General features: G+C 42.6%; 1 protein-coding gene across 1 annotated transcript; it reads right to left on the bottom strand.

Annotated features, from left to right (window-relative positions):
• Window positions 1-287: 287 nt before the first annotated feature.
• On the bottom strand, window positions 288-26,038 carry n4bp3 (NEDD4 binding protein 3). The gene is made up of 10 exons (XM_075481092.1): window positions 25,862-26,038; window positions 6,319-6,599; window positions 6,079-6,232; window positions 5,266-5,478; window positions 4,860-4,981; window positions 4,570-4,765; window positions 4,383-4,475; window positions 4,044-4,295; window positions 3,639-3,897; window positions 288-2,574 (listed from the first exon to the last, which is right to left on the bottom strand). The coding sequence occupies exons 2-10, from the start codon at window positions 6,564-6,566 to the stop codon at window positions 2,198-2,200; spliced, it is 1,914 nt and encodes a 637-aa protein (XP_075337207.1). The 5' UTR covers window positions 6,567-6,599; window positions 25,862-26,038; the 3' UTR covers window positions 288-2,197.
• Between the last annotated feature and the right edge of the window lie 430 nt (window positions 26,039-26,468).

Below are 26,468 nucleotides of genomic sequence, written 5' to 3'. Positions count from 1 at the left end.
CGAGGCTAAACCTCTAAAAGCCACACAACTCCCAAAAAGCTTATGCCTCTCTGCTCAGTCCGTCATAAAACCCCTCTCTTTGGGTTTTAGTGGTACTCTGGAGAGGCCGAGCCTCTTCACAGCAGACGGGCGTCTGAGCCTTTGAGTGAGCGTCAGTCGCTGACATTTTGACTTTGATTTCCAGCATTTCAACTCAGTTTAACAAAACAGAAAAGCCTACCAGCATTCCGCTGCTTCGACACGAGTTTGGACCTTCTCACAAATACACAGTGAATGCGAAACAAAGATATATTTATACTGTACAGTTTTATTTCCAGTAAATAGACATGAGTCACAGTATGTTGAAAGGTCAATAGTGAGCTGGCTTTTGAATGTTTTATATATTAAAAAGCAACACAATAGAGCGGCTTTCACTTATGTCATGCATGTGGGCATGTATGCAGCACAGTGCACCAATAAGCGGGGCAAATGACCATCGTTCACTGATCAACCCTTAAGTTAATCTGCGATCAAAAGATGTGGAAGTACACAGGTTTAAGACAACAGTGGGCTTGGAATACAACAACAAAAAGGCCAGTCGAATAATAATTACAGTTATGTACAAAATATATAAATCTCACCTGAATGGAGGCCTAATGAGTGACATGAGTACAAACTTTTCAGTTCGGGGCACATGCTGGAGATGCAGCCTTATTCCCAAAGCAAAAGTGAACCACAAATACTCCGATCTGTCTTCACACACTCTACAAATGCCGAATCATGACCAGACCCACCTGTCTCCATATAAATGTTTGGTTAAGACCCTTCAAAGCCCTTCATCGGTTCAACAAAGTAAGTACCAATATAAGAAATACAGTCAATAGTAGCATATAAGTCTGCTCTTTTCTTAAGTGGGACAGTTTAGGTGCTTGGATTTAAATATAACCGAGAACTGACACAGTTCTTTTGCTGTGGACAGATGTGGCACAGACACTTCTGTAAAACGACCCTCAGTGGGATTGGGTTTAGGAGGAGATTTTGGGTCCAGTGTTTGCAGGATGAGGGCACTGCACAGCCAACAATGGTGCACAGGTAGAGAGGGGCGAACAGACGAGGCTTTTTTCTACCACAACTTTTAAGATGGCAACTCAGATTTTTACATTTATTCTACACTGCTTGACTCAAAAAAAGCACACAAAAAAAACCTAAACACCCCCCCACCCCCCACCACCACCTGGAGCATTTTATTCATTTATATATTTCATTTGAAAAGATGGTACTTTATTTCAGAAGGGTCCAATTATTGGTGGGCATCAAGCAAACAAAACTACTAAGGACACTGCTGAAACTAATAAAACTGGGTTAAGGCTCATCCAGCGTATATAACCTAGAAGGATAGTGGAGAGCCGTTATCTTCGAGGGAGTAATGTGATCTGAAGAAAGATCGGAGATAACCAAAAAGTTTGGTGAAATCAAATAAAAGAAAAAAAATTCAACAGCAGAACTGTTTGATGGTGAAATAAAAGCATTTCCACACTCACAATGCAGAGACAACTTAAGTTATTGGGACTGAACAGCTGTGTAGGCTTAAGAAAAAACACTTATAAAGGAGGCTTAAAAGAATAAATAAATAAGGACCATAAAGATTGGGAAAAGGTGAGTAACAACAGGGTTAGACGAAAAGAGGATGAAGCTCTGCACCCATCGTGCCTGGCTGGTGACTGCAGTGCAACCCTGTGGGGGCAGAGTTCGGATTTGGGGTTGCTTCAGTTGGTCAAGTGTAGGCTCAGCAACATTCTTTTTTTCCGTTGTTTTCATTCGTTTTTGTTGCATGCGTTCGCCATTCCCTTTCATCATTTTTACATGGCTGAAAAGATTTGTTTCAATTATCCCTATTTCGGACAAACTATCACGTGATTTTCACTTGCAACGTACAGATCGGACAATTTCGCCAAAGTAAGTAAAGAGTTTGACAGATATTACACAATGTGTTCGAAAAAGCGATTTCTCAATGACTTTGACATTGTCCGTCAATCTTTTCAGTCAGTATTAGTTCAAAATTTGCTTTACATTTTTGCGCAGCATCTCAATAGTTTTGACTTACTATCTTGTCATTTGAAAATGTACTCAGTGGACTGCTTTTCTTTTGCGGGCAGACTGGCTCTTCTGTAGACGCTCCAGATGAAAACAGTTTGCATTGCAAACAAGTCTGTCACATTCAAATTTCAGAGGATTCCATCCTCTCTATCCACGGCACACTCGAGGGAGGTGTGTCCCCTTGTTTTTCACCCACTCTATCACTGCTCAGATCAGGGGCTTCCCTTTCCAGCGTCCCATCTCTGCTCCCTCCTGCTCCTCCACCTCCTCGCTCTTCCCCCGCCCTCAGCTGGTGCAGTTCCCTCTCGAGGGCTTCGTTACGGTGGTACATCTCTACGTAGCTGGCCTGCAGCTCTTTCTGGTAGCGGATGACTTTGTCCTTTTCTGTCTGCCACGTGTGCCTCTCTTCCTCAAAAGCCATGGCCTGGGCCTCACTCTGGCGTCGCTCCAGCAGCAGCTCTGCACGCAGACGCTCATCTGTAGGTCGTCCATGGCCTCCTGCAAAGAAAGAGTTCATATGGTTTCAGCTTCAGTCCAGCTGAGCAGTGGGGGGAATATAATGAAAGACAGTGGCTACTGCTAAACGATCAGAGAACTGTGCTCCTGACCTGGTTACTCGAATGACCTGATTTTAGATCTAAACTTGGAAACATCATGACTTAAAGTAACCCGGACAAGTGCCCTGCTGTCTGAAACCTGTTTAAAAAGCCTCACTCTATTTATGCTCATACGCACTGTGGCCGGTCTGATCATGTGGACCATTAGAGGAGGGAGGTTTGTATTTTTTTAGTCAAAGCAAGGAAATCAAGTGTTACAAAAATAAATAGATAAATAAAATGTTTGCCATTTATCTTGGCATTTGGTCATTCATTCATGCATATCATAATGTTTTATTTTCAATAAATGTCTTTATTTAATTTGTGAATGTAAATCGCTCTTGATCTTATTCTTTGTATTCTTTTCCATTTGTTTAATATCTCAACCGTTTAGTCTTTGCTTTGCCCACTAGCTTTTGCTACAGGGTCTACTTCTTTGTTTTCACTTACGTGTAAGACACTTAATTTCTTGTTTGGGTCACAGAATCTGATAGGTCAGGCCAGAAATGTGTGCTCCAAAAGTCAGAACAAACGTTTTGACTTTGGCCTTGTAGATCTAATAATGCCAAAGAACATTTGGCAACTTCATTTGTTTATTTATCACCTGAAATACGATTTTGATAAACTTTCTGATAGAATATGTGATAGAAGAAGTAGTTTACATTTTACGCAACAGGTGCAATTCATAAAGAGGTGGCAGGCAACTCATGAACGAAGCTTTTGGCTCAGAGCAAAAGGAGATGCAAAGATTTAAAGGAAATAACCAAGCATTTTGAAGGAGAAAAAAGGAAAATGGAAAGTTCATGTGATAAGAATGAATAAATGTTATATAAAAACAAGGAAAAAATAAATAAATTCCACATAATGATTATCTTTTATCTCTGTGGATCTTTCTTAATTCATCTTCATGCCCTTTCACAGATTTATTCTCTTTTGTGAAACTCCTATCATATCGTGGTCAGATACCTGTTGCTCCTGCTGATGGATTCTCTTCAGCTCCTTTTCCATCTTCTCGTGCACTCTGAGAGGAACACCTGCCTCGCTGTGTCCCCTGGAGGATGAGCTTGAGAGCATCTATCTGCTCCTCCTTGTTGCGCAGATCCGTTCGGGTTTCCCTGAGCTGTGTCTTCAGCTGGAAGATCTCACTAAGCTTCTGGGTTACCTCTGCCTGGGAGTCCCTCAGCTGCTGCTTCAGTAAGGAGATCTCCCCGGACTTCTGGCAGACCTGAGAGACGGAGCAATGGCAACATAGGGGCATGATGAAAATAAATCTTGATCTTGATCTGATCTTGACTGTTTGCTGTAACTACATGTTGGAGATTCTCCCTCCCTTCAACACACTGTCACTGCCTCATCCTTTTAAATCCTCACCACCCACTGCGTCTCCTCCAAGGTCGGACTGGTCGGCTTTGGTAATGTTGCAGTGTCTTGGCTCACTTCCCTTTTCAGGCCGTCGAGCTCCTCTTGCAGCCGATTCCTATCCTGCTGGGCCTTAAACAGCTCCAACTGCAAGCTGCGCTGGGAGCGCTGGGCATGCTGGGACACCTGGCGCAACTTAGCAGCATACAAGCGCTTCAGGTCCTCCACCTCCTTCTCCCACAGACGCTGTTTCCCTTCAAACACCTGCATACGGAGAGCAGATGGAGGTCAGACTTCAAAAGAGAAGCAGATGGATCTATAGTTGGATGGCAAACAGACAATGAGATTCACCTGAGCGATAGCGCCCTCACTCTCATCCAGGTTTCTTTTCATCTGTTTAAGCTCATGTTCTTTCTCCACCAGGCGCTCCTCCAGATCCCGCACCTGGAAAAGAGGAAAGTGTGAATGACTTAGCAATCTGTCAGTCATGCTGACCTGTTCATCCTCTCTTCAACTCGCCCATCTGCTGCGCACTCACCACATCCTCCACAGAGAGGGACAGCGTCCATTCATAAGGAGGTGGAGCCTCCCCTCCGTATGGAGTCAGACGGCTCAGAGTGGCCATGCTTCGACATGCCATCTCCCCTATAGCCACGCCCCCTGATCCAACAGCCTTCATGCCCAGAGATGTGCGGTCCAGGGAGCCGATGGTGTTGATCTGCCCCATAGATGCACTACGGTTTTTTAAAAAAGAAAAGAAAAGAAAATGATCACTACCCACACAGTCATTAAAAAAACAGTTATAGCAACACTGACGTAGCAGCAGACCTGATGTGCGCAAGGTGTGGGCGGAAGGGAGGGCGGTATGGTGGCAGGCTGCTCATGGAGTTATGGCCCGAGTCTGACAGGTTATCATCTTCCTGGCTCATCACACGCACTGAAGAGAGGGCCTGTACAGTCATAATTATACAGCTATTAAATAATGGTTGAAAACCAAATGGATAATCACGAGTAGAATTGTTTTGCATCTGTAGTCAACATGAGAAACTTGAAAAATCGCTGGATAAGGGATCCAGATCTATTTCATTTGTTCTTTATCGCATAGCTCAGCTTTCTTCCATGTTTAATTAAACAGCGAGTAAATCAAACAAAGAGAAAAGCAGACTTGAAACCTCAATTGTCATACACATCAAGTCATGGGAAATGCAAGAAGGCTTAAAGTCATGAGGGATACCTTGTTGACACCTAATGTTGGTCCTCCTTGACGGGAGGGCGAGGAAGAAGAAGAGGAGGTGGAGACCGCCTTCGGGACATGGGCGTACGCTTTATGCAATCCGTTAGAAACGCTATGATCCATGTCCTCCGACTTGGAAGACGGATAGAGGTTTTGCATGGAGCTGAAGTTTTTGGGGGTGACAGGCTTGAAGGCAGAAGACCTGAAACGAACCTGAAGAGGGAGCAGCAAGACGTTTTTAGAACATAACAGAGGCTGGAAGTGAAAGGCATCACTCTTAACAAGAAAGGGGGGTTCTGTGACATAAATCCCAACGTTTCTATTTAATCAGCACTACTACACCCTATGTGGTCTCAGTGTTGATCAATTCGAGCAGAGAAAAGGTGATATTTGATCACTGCAATAAATTCAGTGCACGGCAAGCGACAGATTTTCAATCTGTGGTGGTGAGCTGAGAGACATCTGAGGCTGATTTATGCTGGTAACAGGTTATGGGGGTGTTGCATCCCGCTGCTAGAGATGTATGAATGTGATATTGATCAATTTACCACAACCCTAGTAGTCTTTCACAGACTGTATATCATTTATAAAAAAGAAAACAATTCATCTTAATCTGTGCTAGAAAAATATCTCCTCTTACTTATTCTAAAGAATACTTTGGAGTACTACATCACCTGTGAAAAACAGCATTTTAAATTCTAAATCTTCAAGTTATTACCTTGAAGAAGTGATCAATGCTCAATGTTTGGCAGCCACAAAATAAACCCACTTATCAAGGCATGCCAAAATCTTTTTTTTTAAGGATATATTCACCTTTTCATACTTGGCCCCACTCGGCAGTGAGTTCTTTGTCAGATCTACTTCAGTGCCATCTTTATGATAGACTTTGGCATAAACATCGTCCTCCTCCTGGCCAACGATGATGTCCCTCTTGCCGTCACTACCTGCCTTTGCTTTGGGCTCTTTTCTGTTTGGAATCACAACAAGTCAGACATCAAGTGAAATGTTCTATGAAAATATCAGCTTCTAAACGTTTTATATGGCAGTGCCCACCTGGTGATGTTGAGGTAGTTGAGTAGCTCTCTCTGGCTGAGGCCTTTTTTAATAAGGCCGTTGGTCTGTTTGGGTCTCACCTGGGGCACCGCGCGGTTCCCTTTGGTCGGAGACACATTCGGCCTCTCCACCAGACTGCCTACGCTTCCCATGCCGCAACGTGGGGAGAGTGGGGAGGCGGGGGGAGGGTGGCGGAAGTTTTTGCTGGGGCCACGTGTCAGAGGAAGAGTCTGGATGGAGGTTGCCATTGATTACAGGACACTGTGGGGAGGTAAGGTGCTCTGTAAAAAAGAGAACAAGGGTGTCGTGGGTAGGTCTGTTAATGATAGAAAATTAGGCTGATCAGATAAGACCACCATAATGTCAAAGACACTGAGACGTGGCCTGCTTCTCAGCAGACAATTTTAGCACCTCGCACCTGATCACTCTGAACTTTTTGAGGGCTACAGATGAGGATTAGCATAAATCAATATGGTGACTAGTTTGTTGCTAAATTTGTTGTTTATCTACTCTGTCTTTGACAATCTAATAAACCAATGAAGTCTCCAGTGGTACTCTCATTGTAATTGCTCTTTAAAAAAAAAATAAAATAAATAACCATTAATTAACCATTTTAGCTTATGTTAACACACTATGCATTCAGGCTCCATCCATCCATAACATTACAAAACCACTGACAGGTGAAGTGAGTAACACAGCTCACCTTTTTATGAAGCAATGTTCTGCTGCATGTTACATCTCCACCCCTGAATATGTCAACAACACTCGCCTTCTCAAAACCAACAGACTCCAGATTACAAATTAATGGCATCTATGAAAAGCAATCTCAGTCCACATAGCTCAAAAGGTCCAACAAATCTATTGCAAACATCCTGATATTACATTCCAGGACCCCCTCAGATGTAATTTGTTTGCACCCTGACTGGTTAGAGCTCTTTGGGCAGCACGAGGAGAACCTACAAAATATAAGGTGGTCATAATGTTATGACTTATCAATGTACATGTACATAAAAAGTAAAGGTCAATGGATCAGGCAGAACAACTCATCCAAAGGGAATGTTGGTAATGTCTTACCAATCTATTTAGTACCCATTAAGATATCTTATGGAAAATATTTCATGGCAGTCCATCCAGCGGTTGATGTCATACAGTATTTCGTTGTGGAGCAAACATGGCCATTCTTTCCTCCTTTACTGAAATAAATTCCACCTCTTGCCTCTTTACCAGTATAAGCGTTAATCTCTGGAAAACATTGGCGAGCTGCTGCATTTCATCAGCTGTGTTTTTCTCTGCAGACAGCTGTCTCACAGCACAACTAGAACAAACACACGCAACCTGACCTCCAAGCAAATGATATAATAGGACAATTCATGCAAACATTACTTTGCAGAGAAGCAGAATCTCCAACCAGTTTAAAAATCTCCATTTCCGTGATGTGGTAATGACAGAGTGAGCTTCTCCCCCGTCAAAGGTCTGTGTTATCTTTCTCACCAGCAAATAAAAAGAGCACAGGATCATGTGAGGCATGGACTCTTGTTGTTGTTTTCGGAGACAGGGGCAGCATAAGTCACATTATACGCTTGTTATGCAACTCTGATCCAAATATTTTACCACAACTCATTTCTCTCAAAGGGAAAAAAAGGGTGCGCCGATGAACACGGCACATAATGGACATTTTAATCAAGTAGTGTGGTCAGGTTTGCCTTGCAAATTTCCTATCCAAATGTGCTTCCAGAAGTCTATCACTGCTTAAAGATTTTTTCATACATATTGGATCTGAGTGATGTAAGGATCATTAGTCCCAGCAACACATTGTAAATAAAGACACAACAACAAATATCTTCCAATGATTTTTCAAAAGCTAAAGCAGTTGCCGACACCCACCTGAGAGGCCTTAAGAACTCTTTCACCCCCACATGACGTATCCTCTTTGTACAACCCCACTCCTCCCCGTCGCCGCCGTTTTTCAAATCTCCCACATATCCCCTCCTTCCTTCCTTTTCAGACAACCTCATTAAGGTGCGCTATTGATTTCACCCTTTTGACCCCCTCTGTTCCTTGTGCATAAACACCCCCAGCACTCATAAAACATCTTTGAGACCATAAAACACACAAGCATACCACAGTATTTCCGACTATAAATAGGACCTGAAGGAGACAAAGTCTTCCTTCGTGTTCAGCCAGTGGATGTGCTACCCATAGAACAGGTAGAATTTAAAGGGGGTTTCACTTCTGTCAGCTCGCAAATACACATGTGAAACACTTAACACTTTTGCTGATAGACAAACCTTCTAACTTATCAGCATCTACTGGTATTTTCATTTATCTCATTAAATCAGAAAAATGGAACAGAGCAGCTAAAAATCTGCCACATATAGGCCACTTATTTGATTCTCCTCATTTTGCAAGCATGCACATCAGAGTGCAGATAAGTAGGATACAGATGGCAAAAACCAACAAAAAACAAAAAGAGTTTTTATGGGCCGCTGTCAGAAGAATTACCGCACTCATTAAGAATTGACGTGTGTGTCTTTCTTTTTCCCACGATTATATTCCCGGGATGTTTTGCTTTTTATTGACAAAGCAAATATACTGGAAATGCTCCGAGGCAGGTGAAACCTAAGTGTCTTTAAAAGCATTAGGAGGAATTTTCCAACTGGCTCCTAATGGAAAAGATATCAAGCCCTATTTGAAGCACATTACCAGTTATAAAGTGAGATTAACCAAAATGAGTGTCTGTAAGGCTTTGAAAGCTGTTTGCAAAAAAAAAAAAAAAGAATAAATTACATGTGTAATTCGTTTAAGCTTTAACAAGTGTATTTCTGCATGAAGGATCAAAAACTGGGCTCGTTTGAATCGATGACTATCCTGCAGCCCGCCTGCCACTTTTCCACTCCGTCACTGCAAACTATCGATACACTCGCCTCCTGAAAGCATTCAAACTCACTCACTTTCAAACACAAATCTCCCTGACATCCACAGAGGCCCTCTGGTATTTCCTCTTGCTTTCATTAGAATCTTTATCAAGTGCCTTGCACTGCGGACCTGGACAGTTATAACAATTATGTAAATGGTTAAAATAGGCAAGGAGAGCTGTGCAACGGGAGCTCCAGCCCCCTCCATTCAGGGTTCTCAGCCAGGCTGAGATCAAAGAAGCCCAAGCTGCTCATGTTTATATTCATAAGGTACAAATTCCCCCAATGTGAAACTTTCCACTAAATCTTCTGGCTCCTAATAAGCTAATAATACAGACTGAGATGAAGCTGTGGAAGAAGCCTGATAATCGATAATGATGGATCTCATAAATCATAATATGACTCAAGGAGATATGTATTGTTTCTGCCTCCGTCCAGTCACAAAATCCAAATGTTTTTTTGTGTAAGAGTAAGACATGATCAAAGTAAGTAGGGGTAGGTCATGCTGAGTTGTATGCATATATGTGTTTGACATCATATGAATAAATCATGAGTGTGCAAAGCCTAATGGCTGCTGGTCAAGGTCTGATGCAGTATTTTTAGCTGCTGTTCTTTCCTAAGTTTGTGTGTTGTATCCACAAAATACACACAAGTCCAATCGATGCTTGACAGGAAGCTGAGCTTGGGGGCGAGTGTCCCATCTACCGAAAAGGAACTGCTTTGCTTCAAACATCCTTTAAGGCTGCAACCACAAATCTTGCGGGATTGAAGAAATTGTGCATCCAGTTGTTTTCCATAATTGCCTTCTAGTTTATGGGCCCGAGCAAACCAGGAGACACTGCAAGATTTACAGCCCAACCCAGACTAGCCAAGAGGCCCTGAAATGCAACACACCTCCTTAAATCTCACACACACACACACACACACACACACACACACACACACACACACACACACACACACACACACACACACACACACACACACACACACACACACACGCACACACACACAGACGCACACGCGTGCGCAGATCAAAGCAGTGCCAGCCTTGAACGGTTATGGCCTAAATGAAAAGTGTTCTGTTTTTGATTTATGCCTCTTTCAAAGCGGTGACGAGGTTTTTCAGAAGTGCTGTGTAGATAGCAGATGCATTGTATACTGCACACTTTTACCTGCATCTGCTGCACTATGAAGTTGCCTCTTTTTTGATGGCCTTGCAAAAGATTTCTGAAAAGAATTTTGCACGTGAATCAAAAGAGATCTCTCTCAGATTGACTAGGTCTTGTGACGGTATTTACTCTCTTGGACCGCATCATCTATCCTGAAACAGAGCCATATTGACTACTGTTAAATCAACTGAATAAGGATTGCAGATCTTAATCATTAATAATATTAATAACTTTTTAATTCTCATACTATGATAGCTAGAAATGTGATGTCTTAGTGATCTGGAGCGGGGTTACAGGCTTGTAGTGAGACTTTGCGCTCCTCTCAGAATATCTTAACTCCTCTACAAAGACTACTACCACTTTACTACAATTACAAAGAAAATAAAACCCTCAAGAGGAGGGCTTCAAGGACGATCTCTCTTTAAATATTGTAATCAGCTCCCTCACAGGGAAAGAAAAGCTTTCAATGAAATGCTTGAGCGTGAAGAGGGAAGGGTTCAAACCCTCCCAGACCCACAGCTCAGCACTGGGACTGAGGCTGAGGGGAGAAGGACGGGGAAGCCAAATTCCAGAGATGCTTGACAGAGCACAGGCTTGGACTCGTCGGTTTTTGATGCACAAAGCGCTCCCACTCCCACGGACGCTCACTCACACTTGTGTGCGCGCGCTGGCCACTCAACACAGTCCCAATAAAAAGCATACGCACGGATAGCAGCACCTGATCCCCTGCCCTCCTGCCTCAGCGCTCTTTCTCTCCCTTGTGCATGATCAAAGTTTGTTTACGTTTGTGGGGTAACTTTGCAGGTTACATCTAAAACTCCCACACAGCGCACTCTTTTACATTATATAAGCTCAAGCAAAGCCTTGCTTGCTAGGTTTTCACAGCTGTTAGTTGTGTGGAACATTAGCGTGCAGTTACCAAACCAAACACAACTGCTATTCTACTGAGGACTGCAGAAATACATTTTAGCACTTACTCTGATCGGTCGACAACCTGGCGCTTCCCGGCAAAGCCCTGTAAGGCTGTTGAGCAAAGGCAGTGAAATGCTAATCCTAACATGCTTACAATGGCTTTCCTAACATTGTTGACACTGCGCAGATAATGTTTACCTTGCTCACCATCTTTTTGTAGCGTGTTTACATTTTCTAATCTTTCCTAAACAAAGAAATTGAGCTGAGTCTGGTGAGTTATTTCCAGAGGTACAAACTGTATATTCAAAGTATTTTCATTTGAACTGGTGATAAAAGAAAAGCCAGTCTTCAAAGTAATTTGTTAGCAATTAAAGAGCCCATATTCTGACTATTTACTGGTTCATCGTTCTGCTTTTGGGATCCAAGGGGACAGAATTACACACTGTAATGTTCAAGAGCACATTCTTTTTTCACACCGTCTTCTGCAGTAGCACCTGTTTGTCACCCTCTGTCTGAAATGCTCTTATTTAGCTCCAGTCTCTTTGAAAAAAACAGCCCAGTACACTCTGATTGGTTAGATGATTTGCCAGAAATGCCACCGCAAGACAACTGCTAAGACAAGCCCAGGGCAGGCATTGTACAAATGTGCTGCATGGTAATATAAATGAGCAGCAGAAGCAAAGCCTAAACTATCAGAAGCAGTTTTTTCTTTAAAGGAGAATGATCTTTGGTGTGGACTTATGGTTTTGAAGCTTTGCAGGCCTTTAACGTGCTCAAAAAAGCTTGGCAGGTGACGAATATTCAGAGGATTACCAATGTCATTAATACACATCACCTTACATGTATGTGAAAAACCTTTGCCAATCTATCCAGTAGATGTTGATGACTTTTATTGCATAGTAGTAGTGGTAGTGGAAATAAAGTTATTCAGTGCCCTAATTCACTTGTGGTTGGCGGTGGTGTTGCTAAAGCTGAAGGCACAGCGTTTAGTCTCACACTGTCCCCATTGATAATGACAACGCCAGTCTTTACAGGGGTCAAAGGTTATATTTAGTCATAGCCGCAGATACAGGGGATGATCAGGCAGACAGTTAACAGACATTTCATTCTGCAAGTTCTGACAAGGGAGGACTTTTGCATTTTATGAGAAACTGGACCAGCCTGTTTAATATACCGGACCCTTGTATACACTCATCATTATTATAAATAAGAAACCATGCAGTCCCCAGAATGAAACGCTGCCATGTCACAAACACCACCTTGCTGGAGTAACTGCCTTTTCATCAAGGAGCCTGTTCCTTATCAACTAGCATATTTTAAGGATGGGGGACTGGTGGTGGAAAAATTCACCTGACAAGTGGGTTTACCAAGTTTTGCCCGAGGGCTCTTATAAAGTACACCGGACCAATGTGAAGAACCAGCAGTGACGATTTATTAAAGTCTCGTCCGACTCTGCAAAACTCCCTCTGCTACGTTCAAATTGTAAAGAGCAAAAAGCAATAAAATGATGATCAGGGCTGCTAATGCTCACAAACTGAGCACCAGAATCCTGGGCGTTTCAGGATGCAGCAACCGCTAGCGCTGAACAGCCAATCAGAGTGATTTCTCCAGCAGGCAGATCTAACACTGATTTATGTTGAACTGGCTGCCAAAAGAAAAAAACGATTGACAGGGTCCAACAAAGCCGACTGCGTTAGTTTTCAAAGAGAAAAGAGAGACAGATACTCGCAGACACCAACTAATATGCAAATGGTAAAATGAATTGAGCTGGTCGACAAAACGCCCAATTGACATAAACATGCTAATATTTCCATGTAAAGAAATGAACATGATTATGCCAACGTTGACCTCAAAGAGCCGTTATCATGACCGACGGACAACAGATGTGTGTATGATGTGGGTCTTGTGATGCCCATATGATCTCAATTGGACAGGGGTTGGACTGCTGTATTTCTGAGATGTGGGTCAGCTACAGCATTCCCACATATGCGCTTACCCAGACATCCATCTCACCCGAGTTAAGGAAAAAAATCCCCACTTTAGAGAATCTGCAGTGAAATCACTTTAATTCTATTTAGAAGTCTCACAGTCATGATCACGACTAGTTGGCTTTGCCCTGAACCCATTCCACTAAATCAGCTGTCATGTCTTCTTCCGAGCAACTGAGGTGAACTTCCTCACTTACCATCCGTTGGAACATTGATGGGAGGCCTGAACCGTGTGCTCAGGCTTTTACTGCTGCTGTTGACTCTACAATATTGTATTTCTACACAGAATTCAATTACTGGCTTTGACTATTGTAGCCATGCAGGGGTTATCTGGAGTGACTGGTTATTGATCTGGATCTGACTGATGTTACGTAAAGCTGCTTCATTATAAGAGATCATTCATAAGGACCCTCCTTTTTAACCCAAATATATTATCAATGCTGTACATAGGACAGTTTATTCAGATTCTCCTCCAACTGTGGTTCAGTGCAAAAACGACGTTTTGTCACAATATTCTCAATTTGTTGTGTGAAACGGATTGGTTGCATAATTCCACACTCTGTTTAGATTAATGTCTGTGTGATTCCTCTGTAAGGTTACAGGGTCAGCCTCTGTCAGTGTGTATGTGTGTTTATGTGGATGTGTGAGATAAAGGGAGATTAGCACTGGCAGCATAAGAATATGTGCCTGACCTCAGTGTTGTTTTAACTGGCATCCACTTGCCCTTCACTCATTCCTCATGCACAAACGTGCACGATGTACTAATCTACCCTGAGTGGTATATGTCACATTATACCAAACACATCAAACTGAGAGAAATAAATTTGATATTATTCTTTACCAGATAAGATTTCTCCTGAGGGATGGAAATGATGATAAAATGCACCAATGCGCACACGCCAAAAAAAAATCTTTATCTTTGCTCAGTTAAAAAAAAAAGATGATATATGTATATATATATATATATATATATATATATATATATATGAAGAGGAGGGGAAACAACTTTGCTAATCGTAACTGGAAAAGCTTGAAATGCCAAAACTCACCAGCTGTTTCAGGTCTAAGTCAACAAACAATAAACTCACATGACTGACCGGCATCCTCCCAAATATGATAAAATACATTTCCAGATGAGAGCAATTCTTGGAAGATGAGCTCTCTCAACGTTCCTGCTGGGGATCTGCACTGCAGTTGTTTTTTTTTTTTTACTTCTTCAGGTTTGCTGGGTATGGACCGCTACTTCTTCTACTGAATGAAAATCTTTATCGAAGCAGCCCATAACATCACACCGGGAAGACACTATAAAACCTAGTTTAATATGTCTGATTCAAACTTCTTTCTGAGACAGAAAAACAAAAGATCGCTTCAGATTTACTTAGCTGTTGGATAAAAACCCAATTAAAGAGTAAGATAGTTATCTTCAGAGAGTCAGAGTCAGAGTCAATTTATTGTCATTACACATATAGCATAACGAAATATGGTTCCAGTACACCCATCCGGACAGACAACATAAAAAACAAACAGGGGAGACAGGTGACCATGGCCATGCAGCTCAGTGCTGAGCGCTGCCAGAAGGAGGGGCCATGCAGCTCAATGAAGAGCGCAGCCAGATAGAAGAAAAAGGTACCATGTTAGGTGAGAGGAGGAGAAAAAAAAGTCATATTTCACACTTTACCCTTTACTAGGATACACCTAGTATAGTAATGTTACTTTATCTTGGTGTTGAACTTAAAGAAAGTTTGTTTAGTATTGCTGCATCTGTCAGTCTTTATATTCTTGTCCAACATTTAATACAGATGCAGTTATTTCAAGAAGACAAAGCTAAAGAAATTGTTAGGCTAGTCTTTTTCATTTCTGTCAATAAGGACTAGTATGTTTGGCAATTGTTATGTGGCATAAGACATCTTCGAGAATGCTATGACAGCTACAAATGATATCTAATGATTTTTGATATTGATTGTTGTTGTTACCCATTGTTTTATTCATTGTTACTGTTGAGTCAGTCTCATTATTCACATGAATATTATTTACATCTATGAAAACACAAATTAGCCTCATCTTATCACCACCACTATTTTGCAGCTGCTAGCTTTTTGCTCTGCTCAATAGTAAAACTACTCTACACTAGAAATCTAGAAATTTTGCAAGGCCCCCTAAAAGCTAGTGTAACAGAATGATTACAAATCTATGTAATTAGTAACTTTAATGACATGAACCTTAGGCTCAACCGCTATTTCGGACATCAAATAAAGTGGCTAATGTTAGATAAAACTCTTGTTGGCTTTTAACTATATTACCGCACATTGACAGATTTGTTTTCCTTAGGTTTGTAACGGATGAATGAAGCCATGGCTGTAGACAAACTATTTAAAAAGAAATAGGCTTAAAGTTCAGGTTCTTTTAAGGTGACGCACTGCAAAAGTTAGATGGACTTTGTTAACATTACTGGTGTGATTTTAATTCTTTAAACCACGACATATCATGGCAGTGTGTTTTGCATTTCTTATTTTGATACCTTTGTCGGGATGATGATTTTACAATGTGCTCAGGTGTTGGCATAAACAGCGTACATTTGGCATGTGATAAGAATCAAAAACAAAATGTCAGCAACAGAAGTTAGACAACAATACATTTCAGACATCAACAGTCTCCCTTCTCATTCATTTTGAGTGTAGTGATGTCCTGCATTGCTCAGTTGAATTCTGAGTCCGCTAAGTTGCTCACTGGCGTAGTTTGCGGTGCAAAGTTCACCGTCATCATCTTCATTATCCTCACCATATTTCTGCTTGGCGCTTCAGAGTCCACAGTAACACAGTGCCATACCATCACTGTGTCGGCTAACAAGGACGTATTTTTTTTATAGAATGTGACCACTGTGTGAAAAGGGGATTTAGATTTTCCTCTTGTAAAGTAATGAACATGAGGTTTGACAATCCATTATAAAACTATAATAATATTATAATAGTTAAGTGAAAAAAATGGCCTTCTTCAGCACACTCTCTTCTCCAAGTGCAGCTATTGCATTTGCATCAAGCGCTAAATTCAACGCTTGCTTTTTCAGAAGTAAATAAATGCGGCTACCTGCCTAATGAAGGTCTGAGCAAATTCCACTGCATGATTCATTCAAAAATTATCCTCCTATATTTCCTTTTCTTTATTGGAAAAGACAACTCCCTTCAATACAAATCCGTAACACTTAAACCGGGTCTGAGTGTGTTGAGATGATTATATAGCAGTTACATCTGAAATATTTCTTTTTGTGGACTTTTTGTACTTTTTTTCTTTATTTCAGTGAGGAAGTAGACAACTGTGAAATTAGCACCATGTTGAAATATTTCCTTACAGGGCTTCACTGGAATTTGTGAGAATGCAAACAAGCGATTGGCCTGCAGTTTAGTTCACCATGTCCTGAATCCAGCTCAAGCTCTGTTTGGTCTTTGGTCTCAGCTTGCGAACGAAGCCTGGACAGTGTTTGCCAACTGCTGCTATCAGCAGAGCTGTGCTCAGAATTGAGCACAAGTTCAGCAAGAGCCATGTGAGGAAACAAGCTCACATTCCTTTCATTCCTTTGTGGCTAATTATTAATGCGCCATCACATAACACGTGGAGCTCTGATAAGGTGATATGAATGGTCCTCTCTGCTGAAGGCACCGATGTGTTGTAGGACATTTTTTGTCCATTGACTAAACACCTTAGTTCTCATGAGAACTGCCCTGAGAACAATTTAATGACTGATAATTTAGCCTCATAATCAGAATGTGGGGGAAATAATGGTAAATTGAGCTGAAAAAAGACAAAAGTGGGTCAGAGCTTCTTATTAAATTCTTCACTGCCAGAAAGGGTCGAGGCTGACTAGAGACTTCTTTGTTTCCTGGAGTGGTTCATGTTGAAGTCACTGCTCTGTGATTACAGCAATGGAAATCGAGTGGTTCCCACATCGACCCACACCTGAACCGATTCCACTTACCCCCCCCCCACCCCCCCCCCCCACACACACACACACTCAGCACAAACAGAAAATTTGTGGACTGCAGCGAGAAACTGATTAGGATTCAGAAAAACAGATGATACGGATTGACCCCAGCACAGGCTGTACTTAAAATGTTAATGCATTCCAATTTAGGACTGAAGAAACCACAAAGATGAAATACTTTACTGATCACATCCCAGCAAGCTTTCTTTGATCTCATGTGAACCGCAACGCCAGAGGAGATAGCGAGCAGGCCGGGTGTCAAGTAGTAAACTCTGATGCTGACGCATGCCGATGCCTCGTCAGAGGATCAGCACTTTTTTTCTCTCGTGGAGTTTCTGTGTAAATAAAGGAAGTGTTTGTTGCTCATCAGTGCTGAAACCACTCAAATTCAGCTTGTTCAGCCAAACAGGTTTCAACTTTGCCATCTATAAATTGAAAATCTAAAGTAAAAAAAAACAACAACAAAAAAAGCAGTGAAATGCCAAAATGAAGAGACTTCACGAAGTGCGGTTCGGATATTTTGCCTGAAAGTCAGCTTAATGAAATCTTGTTACTCTGTTTGGATATAACATAAATCAGAGGTCACAAATAGGCCATCAAGCAGAAGAATGATTGTCAAGGAAAGACGGTTTATTACAACATATTAATTCTGTGTTGGGAGCGAGAGTGGAGGCTGAGGCTGTGTGGTGTCATTCGATTTATAAAAAGTTAGCGAATTCCAATTTGGCTCCACTACAAACATGCATTTCTTATGGGCAAAGTAATTGATAATCAGGTTGTTTTCCTCTTCCCTCAGCAGTTTAAGCTGTCCTTCGAAGATGGTGCCTTAAACCAAAGTGGGCTCAGAATATGCTGAGCTAATGTGGATATGCCAAACGTTTTTCCAACACAAAGCATATAGGTGAACAGCATACACACATACACACACAAAAACAACTTTCTTGTCAAGTCAAAACCAAACCTAACCCTTTCACACAATCTAAAAAGAAGGACACTTTACCTGTGTGGCTGGCCACCTGCGAATTCCCTTCTCAGCTCTGGATCCAAGTCTTACTCAATCCCACTGCCTCTCTGTCTCATGCTCGTGCTACAGATGATCGCATGACCGCATGGCTTTCAGTTTCTCGGTATTTGACGGCAGCTGGGAGGTACGAGGATGAGAAGGAAATTCCCTAAACTGACCTGCAGGACGACTTTGCACTGATTTAAAAAGAAGACTAAACTGACCTGAAGGTTTGTGGATTGTTTTAATAGAGACAACAGCATCACTGGAAATGTTCCAGTGTTTTGTATAGTGAACCACTAAGGTGTCCACTGTCATCTGTCACTGTCATTTCATCGTTCAGAGCTTTGCACTTTCCTGTTTACCCTCCGCTTTCTCTGCTCATCTCTTTGTGTACTTTGAGCTCTCGCCAGGTCAGACTTGTTCCTCCAGTTCCAGACAAAAAAGCCCCGCATGTGAACCAGGTTTCAGGCATTCATTTCAGACCCGGCATTGAAACCCAAGTGCCACCTTCGGCGGACAAATACAACAACAACGCGGTGTGTGCTGTTTGCTTACAGATTAAAAGACAATAATGAGGGATTAGAGTTGGGTTCAAATGCAGACAGCAGGAACAGAGAAAGAAGCAGGAAGGGTAGGGAAAAAAACAAGTGAGGGCAAATGAGGAAGAAGTGGAAAATAAGGACATGTGGGGGCTGTGTCAGAGTGGACCGTCTGGACAATAGTCTGAGTGTAAGTCTCCCTTCCTGTGGCTGGGTTACAGGACGGGTTCCGCGCTGTATCGAGTTACATAATTCAGACTGGAGACATTTGCATCTGAAGGGTGAAAAGAGAGAGCGCATTGTTCTCCGCTCCTTCAACAGAAGAGAACAACTTCTTTCTTCTGTCTTCGCCATGTGATTTTGACCACTGAGCTAAGGGTAGTCAAGGAGGTATCTGGGCTTCTTAAAGCTGGTACCCATAGGTGGGCACATGAGAATCTCAGCTAACAGAGGACCTTGCCAGTCAGAGATGCACTATGTTTAAGCTGGCAAGCTATTAAAGACATTCCAGAGCAAGAATGTGATGTTTTATGGTGCCCTTTGGTCTGCACGGTGGAATTTAGAAGAAAATCGGCTGGAAAAATGAAAAGAGGGGATAACCCCATCAAAGCTATGCAGCCCAGTCTCGCACTCCAGCAGGTGCCACTGTACCCCTGTCATTATGTCTGGGGCCTGCAGGCATATCCAGTCTCAGATTCCAAAGTTATGCACTTGTGAGTCTCCTGGCTGCGACAGGAAAGCTGGGCAAGACTGGAGGAATGGTAAAAGTGGAGTAAGGCTGTAGAGGGTGGGAGAGATGGCAGCAAACAGAAGGATGGAGAGGGAACAGGAGTGTGGAGATCAAAAGATGGAGATGCAAGGTAGAAGCATCAGAGAGAGATGAGTCGAGGCCTGCTCGCAGATACTGTATCAGTCTGACGAGTCAACGAGACGAGATGATAGCCTGAGCTAGACTCATTTCCTTTGCTTAAGCTCTTATGGCCAATAACATGACAGGAAACAGCTTTGGGAGCCATTCTGGCTGTCTGGAGAAACAACATCATCTTGTGTCAGGGAGCCAGCTGTTATCTTGGAGTTCTTTAAAAACAAGGCATTTTGAAATTCTGTCCTAAAGAAGAACAAGTTTTACATAAAAATGAGAGTTAGATGAAAACGCCACTCATGTTTCCTAAAAAAATAGAACAAACAATTTACTTAAAAACAAGAGGAAACCGCTAATCCAGCTCTGTCCCAAGGTCACAAATTCCCCTCAACAGAAACTCTCTTGAGTTTGGCATGCTGTTTCTTATTTAATTGAAACCAACCCCTTGCAGGAAGTCAGGTTAGCTTTTTTATCCTCAAGCTTCCGTTGTGCCACATAAACCACCTCTGACTGCATGTCTATTTTTTTTTTAAAGAATGAAAGTGTATGCAACTCTTAACCATTGTCCCATTTTTCTACCTGTGTGACCTAAAAGGGAGACATGAGCAGGTCACGTCAGGTAACTGACTCCAACCTTTAAAACCACCGTATTGATTTTATGTAAAAGCACAGCAGGGTATGACAGCAAACTGAAATGCTGCTGGAGAGAACACAGCAGAGATAAATATAACAATGCCCACTTGCCAAGGAGAGGGTTTCGACTCGTGGCCTTTTGTTCTGCAACACTACAACTCTTCAGACTAAATAAAAGAGACAAGGGCCGAGCACACACACATGCACACAAAGCTCATCCCAGTACACGTACAAAGGGTAAGCACTGCTGCTGGTGTCTATAAAAAGGCAGGTGAGTACGGGTGCTCCTCCCAGGGAGATAAGCCAGATCGATAAAAATATGAGGATACGATAAGGCTGAACACAACACAGTCGACACGCTCGGGTTTGTTAATAATAGTCCCAGGAGGAGTCAGGGTTAATAGCAGAGATCGGCTGTTCCTGGCAGCCTCCGGAGATGGTAACATTTAGAGGCAAAGGACAAAGTATGAGCTCCATCCAGCTTCCTACACTCTCAGACCTCTCCCCTCTGAAGGACAGGGAGGGCCGCCTGACCCATGAGGAAAAGGTAACAGTTCAGCAGTCAAGTCACCTGACAACGCACTCTCTAGTAACCCAAGTAATATCGGGCACAGCAGACCTTACGGTGATTAAAAATTAAATGGTTTTCTTTTATCTGGCAGTGGAAGATGATTTGATTGACAGAAATGAGTGTAGGAGCCATCAAGCTAGCTCCTCGTGGTGCCAAATCCACCCATGCTCACTCACACCAAAACTGTTACAAATCAGAAATCTGTGATGTTCTTTGATATTTGCAGACAGTGCTTCTTAGAAAACATTTATATCAGTGGTATTACTTCATGAATATCAAGCCAAAATGAGCATCTATTTCATGCAGCTGACAGCAAGTGTGACGCTTGTTGCAAGTTACGTGAAAGAGGAGGAGAAGAGCTTTGGGTTCCTAAGATTTGACAAGATATTCCAGCTTTCTTGCACAATTCCTGGGAGTCAAAATAGGCTAACACCCAGAGTTAGATACCAGCACATACATCCTGCCACAGCTTACCTACACTGATCAGGCATAACATCAAAACAGCACAGTTGAAGCAAAAGAACACCTAATGTGTCATTTCAGAGTAATGTTCTGCTGGGAAACCTTAGGTCCTGGTAGCAATGTCAATATTACTTTGACACGTATCACCCACTCAAACATTCCTGCAGACCATGCACACCTCCCACGGCAATGGCACTCCTTGTCCTTAGTGGCCTCCCCCAACAGGACAATGTGTCCCACCAAGCAACAACAAAAAAAAAACTACAACCACTACAACTACAAGCACAACAAGGATGCCAAGACGCTGACCAGTCTTCCAACACCCCCCAGTATGCAGCAAACAGGATACTAAAGATCTGCTGGAGCCAGACACGACTAGACACCCCAAATCACTGTTTTAACAAACTTCCCTTCAGGTGTGGCTTTATCTTTTTAGGGCTGCAACTGTTTTTTTTTTGGTTTGTTTTGGCACAGCAGGGGGGTGAATCACTATCAACAAAGCATTTGCATTTGCCCTTCAAGTGACTTGCATTAGCTGCCTGCGACATCAATACTATTTTCCAAATGTTTTTTTTTAATGGAAACTCTCATAGTAGCGCCGTTTTATTTCAGAGATTTCAATATTTTCGCAAATTAGTTGCCAACTTTGTAAACACTGTCCCTTGGTCCAGTGGGGCTACTGACTGGAATAATGTAAATAAGGAAAATGAACAATTCTACATTTGAAGCCAATAAATCCTTCTCTTATGTTCAAGTTAGGAAGACGAGGCAGGTATAAGAACATACTTTGGAAGAGCAATTCTCTGGAGTGAGGAAACATCTGCCACTGTAAATCATTAACCTGGGCGTGTTCTTTTGTTTGGTAACTGGAAAATAACTTAGTAGAGGCTTGTAAGTACAACCTGACCCATATGAACAGGCATGAAGTTTTACTCATGTTAGTTAAACCTGGGCTCAGTCAGATCAAAGCTCTCGCGCTGCAGGACCACACACGTGCACTGTGGAAAGGTTGCTTAATGCGCTCAAACCCCTGATCATCTGGTGCGGGGTTACAGAGGAAATATATTTGCAGGCAGTTGCTTCCCAAGACAAACACTTTCCTATGGTGCTACCGATGGTTGATAAATGCAAACTGTTGCCCTTTGCTGTGATAGCTTTGAGCTGTGAAAGCTTAACAGCCTTATGTCCAACTGTGGCTGAATATGGGCAGACGGCCCGGCACGCCTGGCCAGGTCCAGCACTGATTTTCTTAACCCAGCCAGGCTTTAATCGCAGCGACAGACGGCTCAGGGAGCGGATCAGGCCTGCCGCGGGCGGAGGGGACGAGTGAAGGCGAGCAGTTTAAGTGTATGAGCATGACACTTTCTCCTCAGAGCAATGAGGCATGCCCTTGTCTATTAGGAATCTACGAGATGAGTGCTGGCAGGGGAGAAAGAACGGGGTAAGAGGATAAGCTCAAGATTAGGAGCAAATAATGTGAAAATGGAGTGAGAGGGGAACAACATCCGAGGAGAGAAGGAAACAGAGTTCAGGAGACGGAGAGAAATCAATGAGTAGAAGAAAGGCTCATTAGTATTTGATTGGATGGCTGGCCTGAAGGGGAAATGTCTGTCAAGGAGCAGAGTGCCATTACAACTGTGCTCTGCCCACTACGCCATCTGCTAGACTGTGCGTGCATGACTAACTTGATGTGCAGTTAGAAGCAGCAAAACACGACACGCGATTTCACATGGTACCAATAAAGTTAGATTTCTATCCCTCTCACAGGACAGAACATTGTGTTGCATCTTTAAAATCTGCTTCAAACCAAATCTGATGTCGGAGGGCGGGGGTGGACTTCATTCAACAGCACTCTGCTTGATGGAACAGAATCTGTATCCTCTAATCTTTACGTTAGGCAACACTAAGCAAATGGTCAGCAGACATTTGATGGTCAGCAGAATTAGTGTTTCATCAGCTGCCAGTGCTTTAAGGACACACAGGCATATAAACACATAAACAGACACACACATGCACTCACTCAGGAGAGTGTCAACCCCCTGGGAGCTCAAACAGCTGAGCGAAGGAGACATCACATCAGCTGTTAGGCTGATTCTGCTGAGAGAGGAGCACCAAAGAGACAGGCTGTGCTAATATAGTGGAGTCAAAAATCTCCCAATAAGCTTTTAGGCAACAGATGGGTTTGTAATATAAACAAAAAAAGGCGCACAAAACACTTCTTTTTTGTTTACATAAGATATACTGTTAAAAAAATATATACTGCTTTTTGGTCTGCAGTGCTGAGAATATACAACATATCAGGAAAAATTGACCATTGAGCACACAGAAAGTACAACCACCTTCCGTATAACAGTCCCTTTCTTTTCATAGGCTCAAAAGTAAGTGAACAAATGTAAAGATTTTCAAAACTTCCAAATTATATGCACTCAATTCCTGTCTCGAGTCTAGAATCTGTGGGCATCATTATAACCCGAGTTTCTTCCCTTAAGATGCTTTACAATTCTTCCCATAATCCCTCCCATTGTCTATAAACATCAGTGGTCCAATTCCACTGGTAACTAAACATGCCCATACCATAACACTACCTCCACCATGTCTGACATGATGAGGAATACTTTGGATAATGTGCCCTATCATTCCTTCTCCTCTCTTCCCATTAGTTTTATAAAGTGATCCTGGTCCAGAACAGGACAAAGTCTAATCTAACCTTTCTTTTCTTGAGCTTTACAGCTGTTGTGCATTTTAGGGTAAACCATCAGTGGGTCTATCAATATTCATAAAGCCTTCTCTTGATTTTTTTAATGATTTGTTCTGCCAAGGAATTATGCAACCATCCACTTACTGGAAGCTGTCCCACATAGTCATCTAATCTTTATTGGTGTTGTTGAGTCCATTGGTGTGTTTCTTCTTTTCAGGTACATGCCAAAGGGTTAAATCTATCTTCTCCTGAAGTGTCCACTATCTTCCTGGCAGGTCTGCTTTGTTCTTTTTCAGCCTGTTGATGAGATCTTTCACTTGCCTCTACACTTCCTTGAGCTGCCTTCTGAGAGTTTCCGAAAACTCAACTCTTGCAACCAACTCCAGACTTTTTATCTCCTGATTTACATAAACTTCTGGAAAGGCCTCCATAGAAACCATCTGAGAAAGGGCAGACACTTTAAAGAAAAACTTTGGGAGTGACTAGCTCCTATCTATCAAAGTCACAAACAAATTTCAACAATTCAGATGAACCAAAGAAAACAACAAGGAACCATTGAACCATCGTTGACTGTTGTCACACCTAAAACCTGCCCACAGCAACCAATATGGAACACTGGCTGGTCTAAGCTTTGCTATTTCTGGCTCAAAATGATAGCTTGGAACATTGCTGGAATCTATCGTAATCATGATCTCCTAAAATCTCACAAGTATCCAGCTGCTTCATGAGGTAAGAGCAGAAAATCGTGTGACTGTCAACATACTTCTGGACCTGAATGTATGTTTCTTTCATGAATTAGTTTCCGGGATAAATATCAATCAGCAGATGGCAAAACTCTTCAGCTAAAGAGGCGCCAGCAGGAGTCGGACTTGGTTTGAGATGGATGAGAGAAATTTCCCCCAAAAAATATTTTTGCCAGATAACGTATGATGTAGCTTCTGCTGTCTCTTATGTTTACAGAGTAGGTTGAACTCCTCTCATCTCAATTTCATCTTTCATCTGCTAAATCTCATCTTTCAGTCACATCTCTGTAATAATTAGGTGGGCTGGATGAGATGGGGGAAAGAAAAAAAAAAAGCATTTTTCTGCGGTGACTTTAACCCAAAACAATACTTAGGCTGTCGCAGTGATTGCCGTGCAGTAATGAGAGCTCAGAATCACCCCACTATCACCTCTTTGAATTCTCCTTTCCCAAATTACAGGAGTGGTTACCACACAGTCTCCGACAAACAGCCCACATATCTATTGTCTCCCTATTGTCAGATGTGCTCCTTCACGTATGGCAGCACACACCCATTACCACCACAATTTACTCTTCCTGCAGCCCTCAAAAACTCCTCAGGTCAGAGGTCACCTATGGCCTCTGGTCTCCAGGACAACAGCCCGGCAGACTGAGTCCCCCCCCCCTCCTCCCACACACAACCACAGACACTGGCAGAGAAGCAGCTTTTGTCCCCAGAACTCTCCTGTGCATCAAAAGAGACCCACGAGTTTGAGCCTCAGCCCAAACATTTATAGCCAAACGCTTTTCCAGTGCACCGCAGTGGAAGTGCAGCGGACCACCATAAGAAACACTCAATCTCCAAGACAGTGAAGCCTTGCAAACACCAGAACAAATGCCCCTCATGTATATAATGTCATCATCATTTTAAAAGGCTTTAGTCTGCACGTTCAAGCTCGTCATCAAGTCTAATCCCTTCAGAAGATAAAAGTTTTGAACGTGCAGGCATCACGCAGCGCATGCCCGCCGTGCAACATTGCACTGACTCCAACTCCTGCGTGTGCGCGACACGGTCAGTTAAAACTCACCATGATGTGTATGCAGGACATCTCCTCAGAGCAACACCAAATCTGCAGCTGTTTTGCGTCTCGCGGGTAATGTAAATACAAAACAAACGTCGTTAACGGGGCTGCGCAGGATATTTCCCAGACTGCGAGGGGAGAGAGCAAACCGGGACTGTTCCTTTTCCCTCTCGGAGGTTTGAATAGCGGAGGACACAGAGAGAGAGAGAGAGAGACAGAGAGAGAGGGAGGGGGGGGGACACACACACACACACACACACACACACACACACGCGAGGCAGGCAGTAAAGTGTCCTGACACACTTAGAAAAATGGGAAGAGGAACCGCGCCATCTATCGACGAGGCAGAAAAATAACCGCAAATTTATGACTGTAGGCTAAGGTCACTTTTTTTAAATGGGTGAGACTTTATTAAAAGAAGAACTGGGTAAGGTGTTTCCTCAGAATGCTGTGCCACTATTCATCAGCCTTTGCTCATACAAATGTTTGTTGATTTAAGTTTTCGGACATGCTCTGTATTCAAATGAACTTTCTATGAATGTGCACAAACCTCATGAATATTACACTGAGGGAAAGAAAAGGTTCAACGTTTCTGTTACAATTAGTCTAAGCA

Source organism: Odontesthes bonariensis, chromosome 13 (genome assembly GCF_027942865.1).
Source record: "Odontesthes bonariensis isolate fOdoBon6 chromosome 13, fOdoBon6.hap1, whole genome shotgun sequence".
NCBI classification, from domain to species: domain Eukaryota; kingdom Metazoa; phylum Chordata; class Actinopteri; order Atheriniformes; family Atherinopsidae; genus Odontesthes; species Odontesthes bonariensis.
This window is presented reverse-complemented; position numbering and strand designations above follow the sequence as displayed.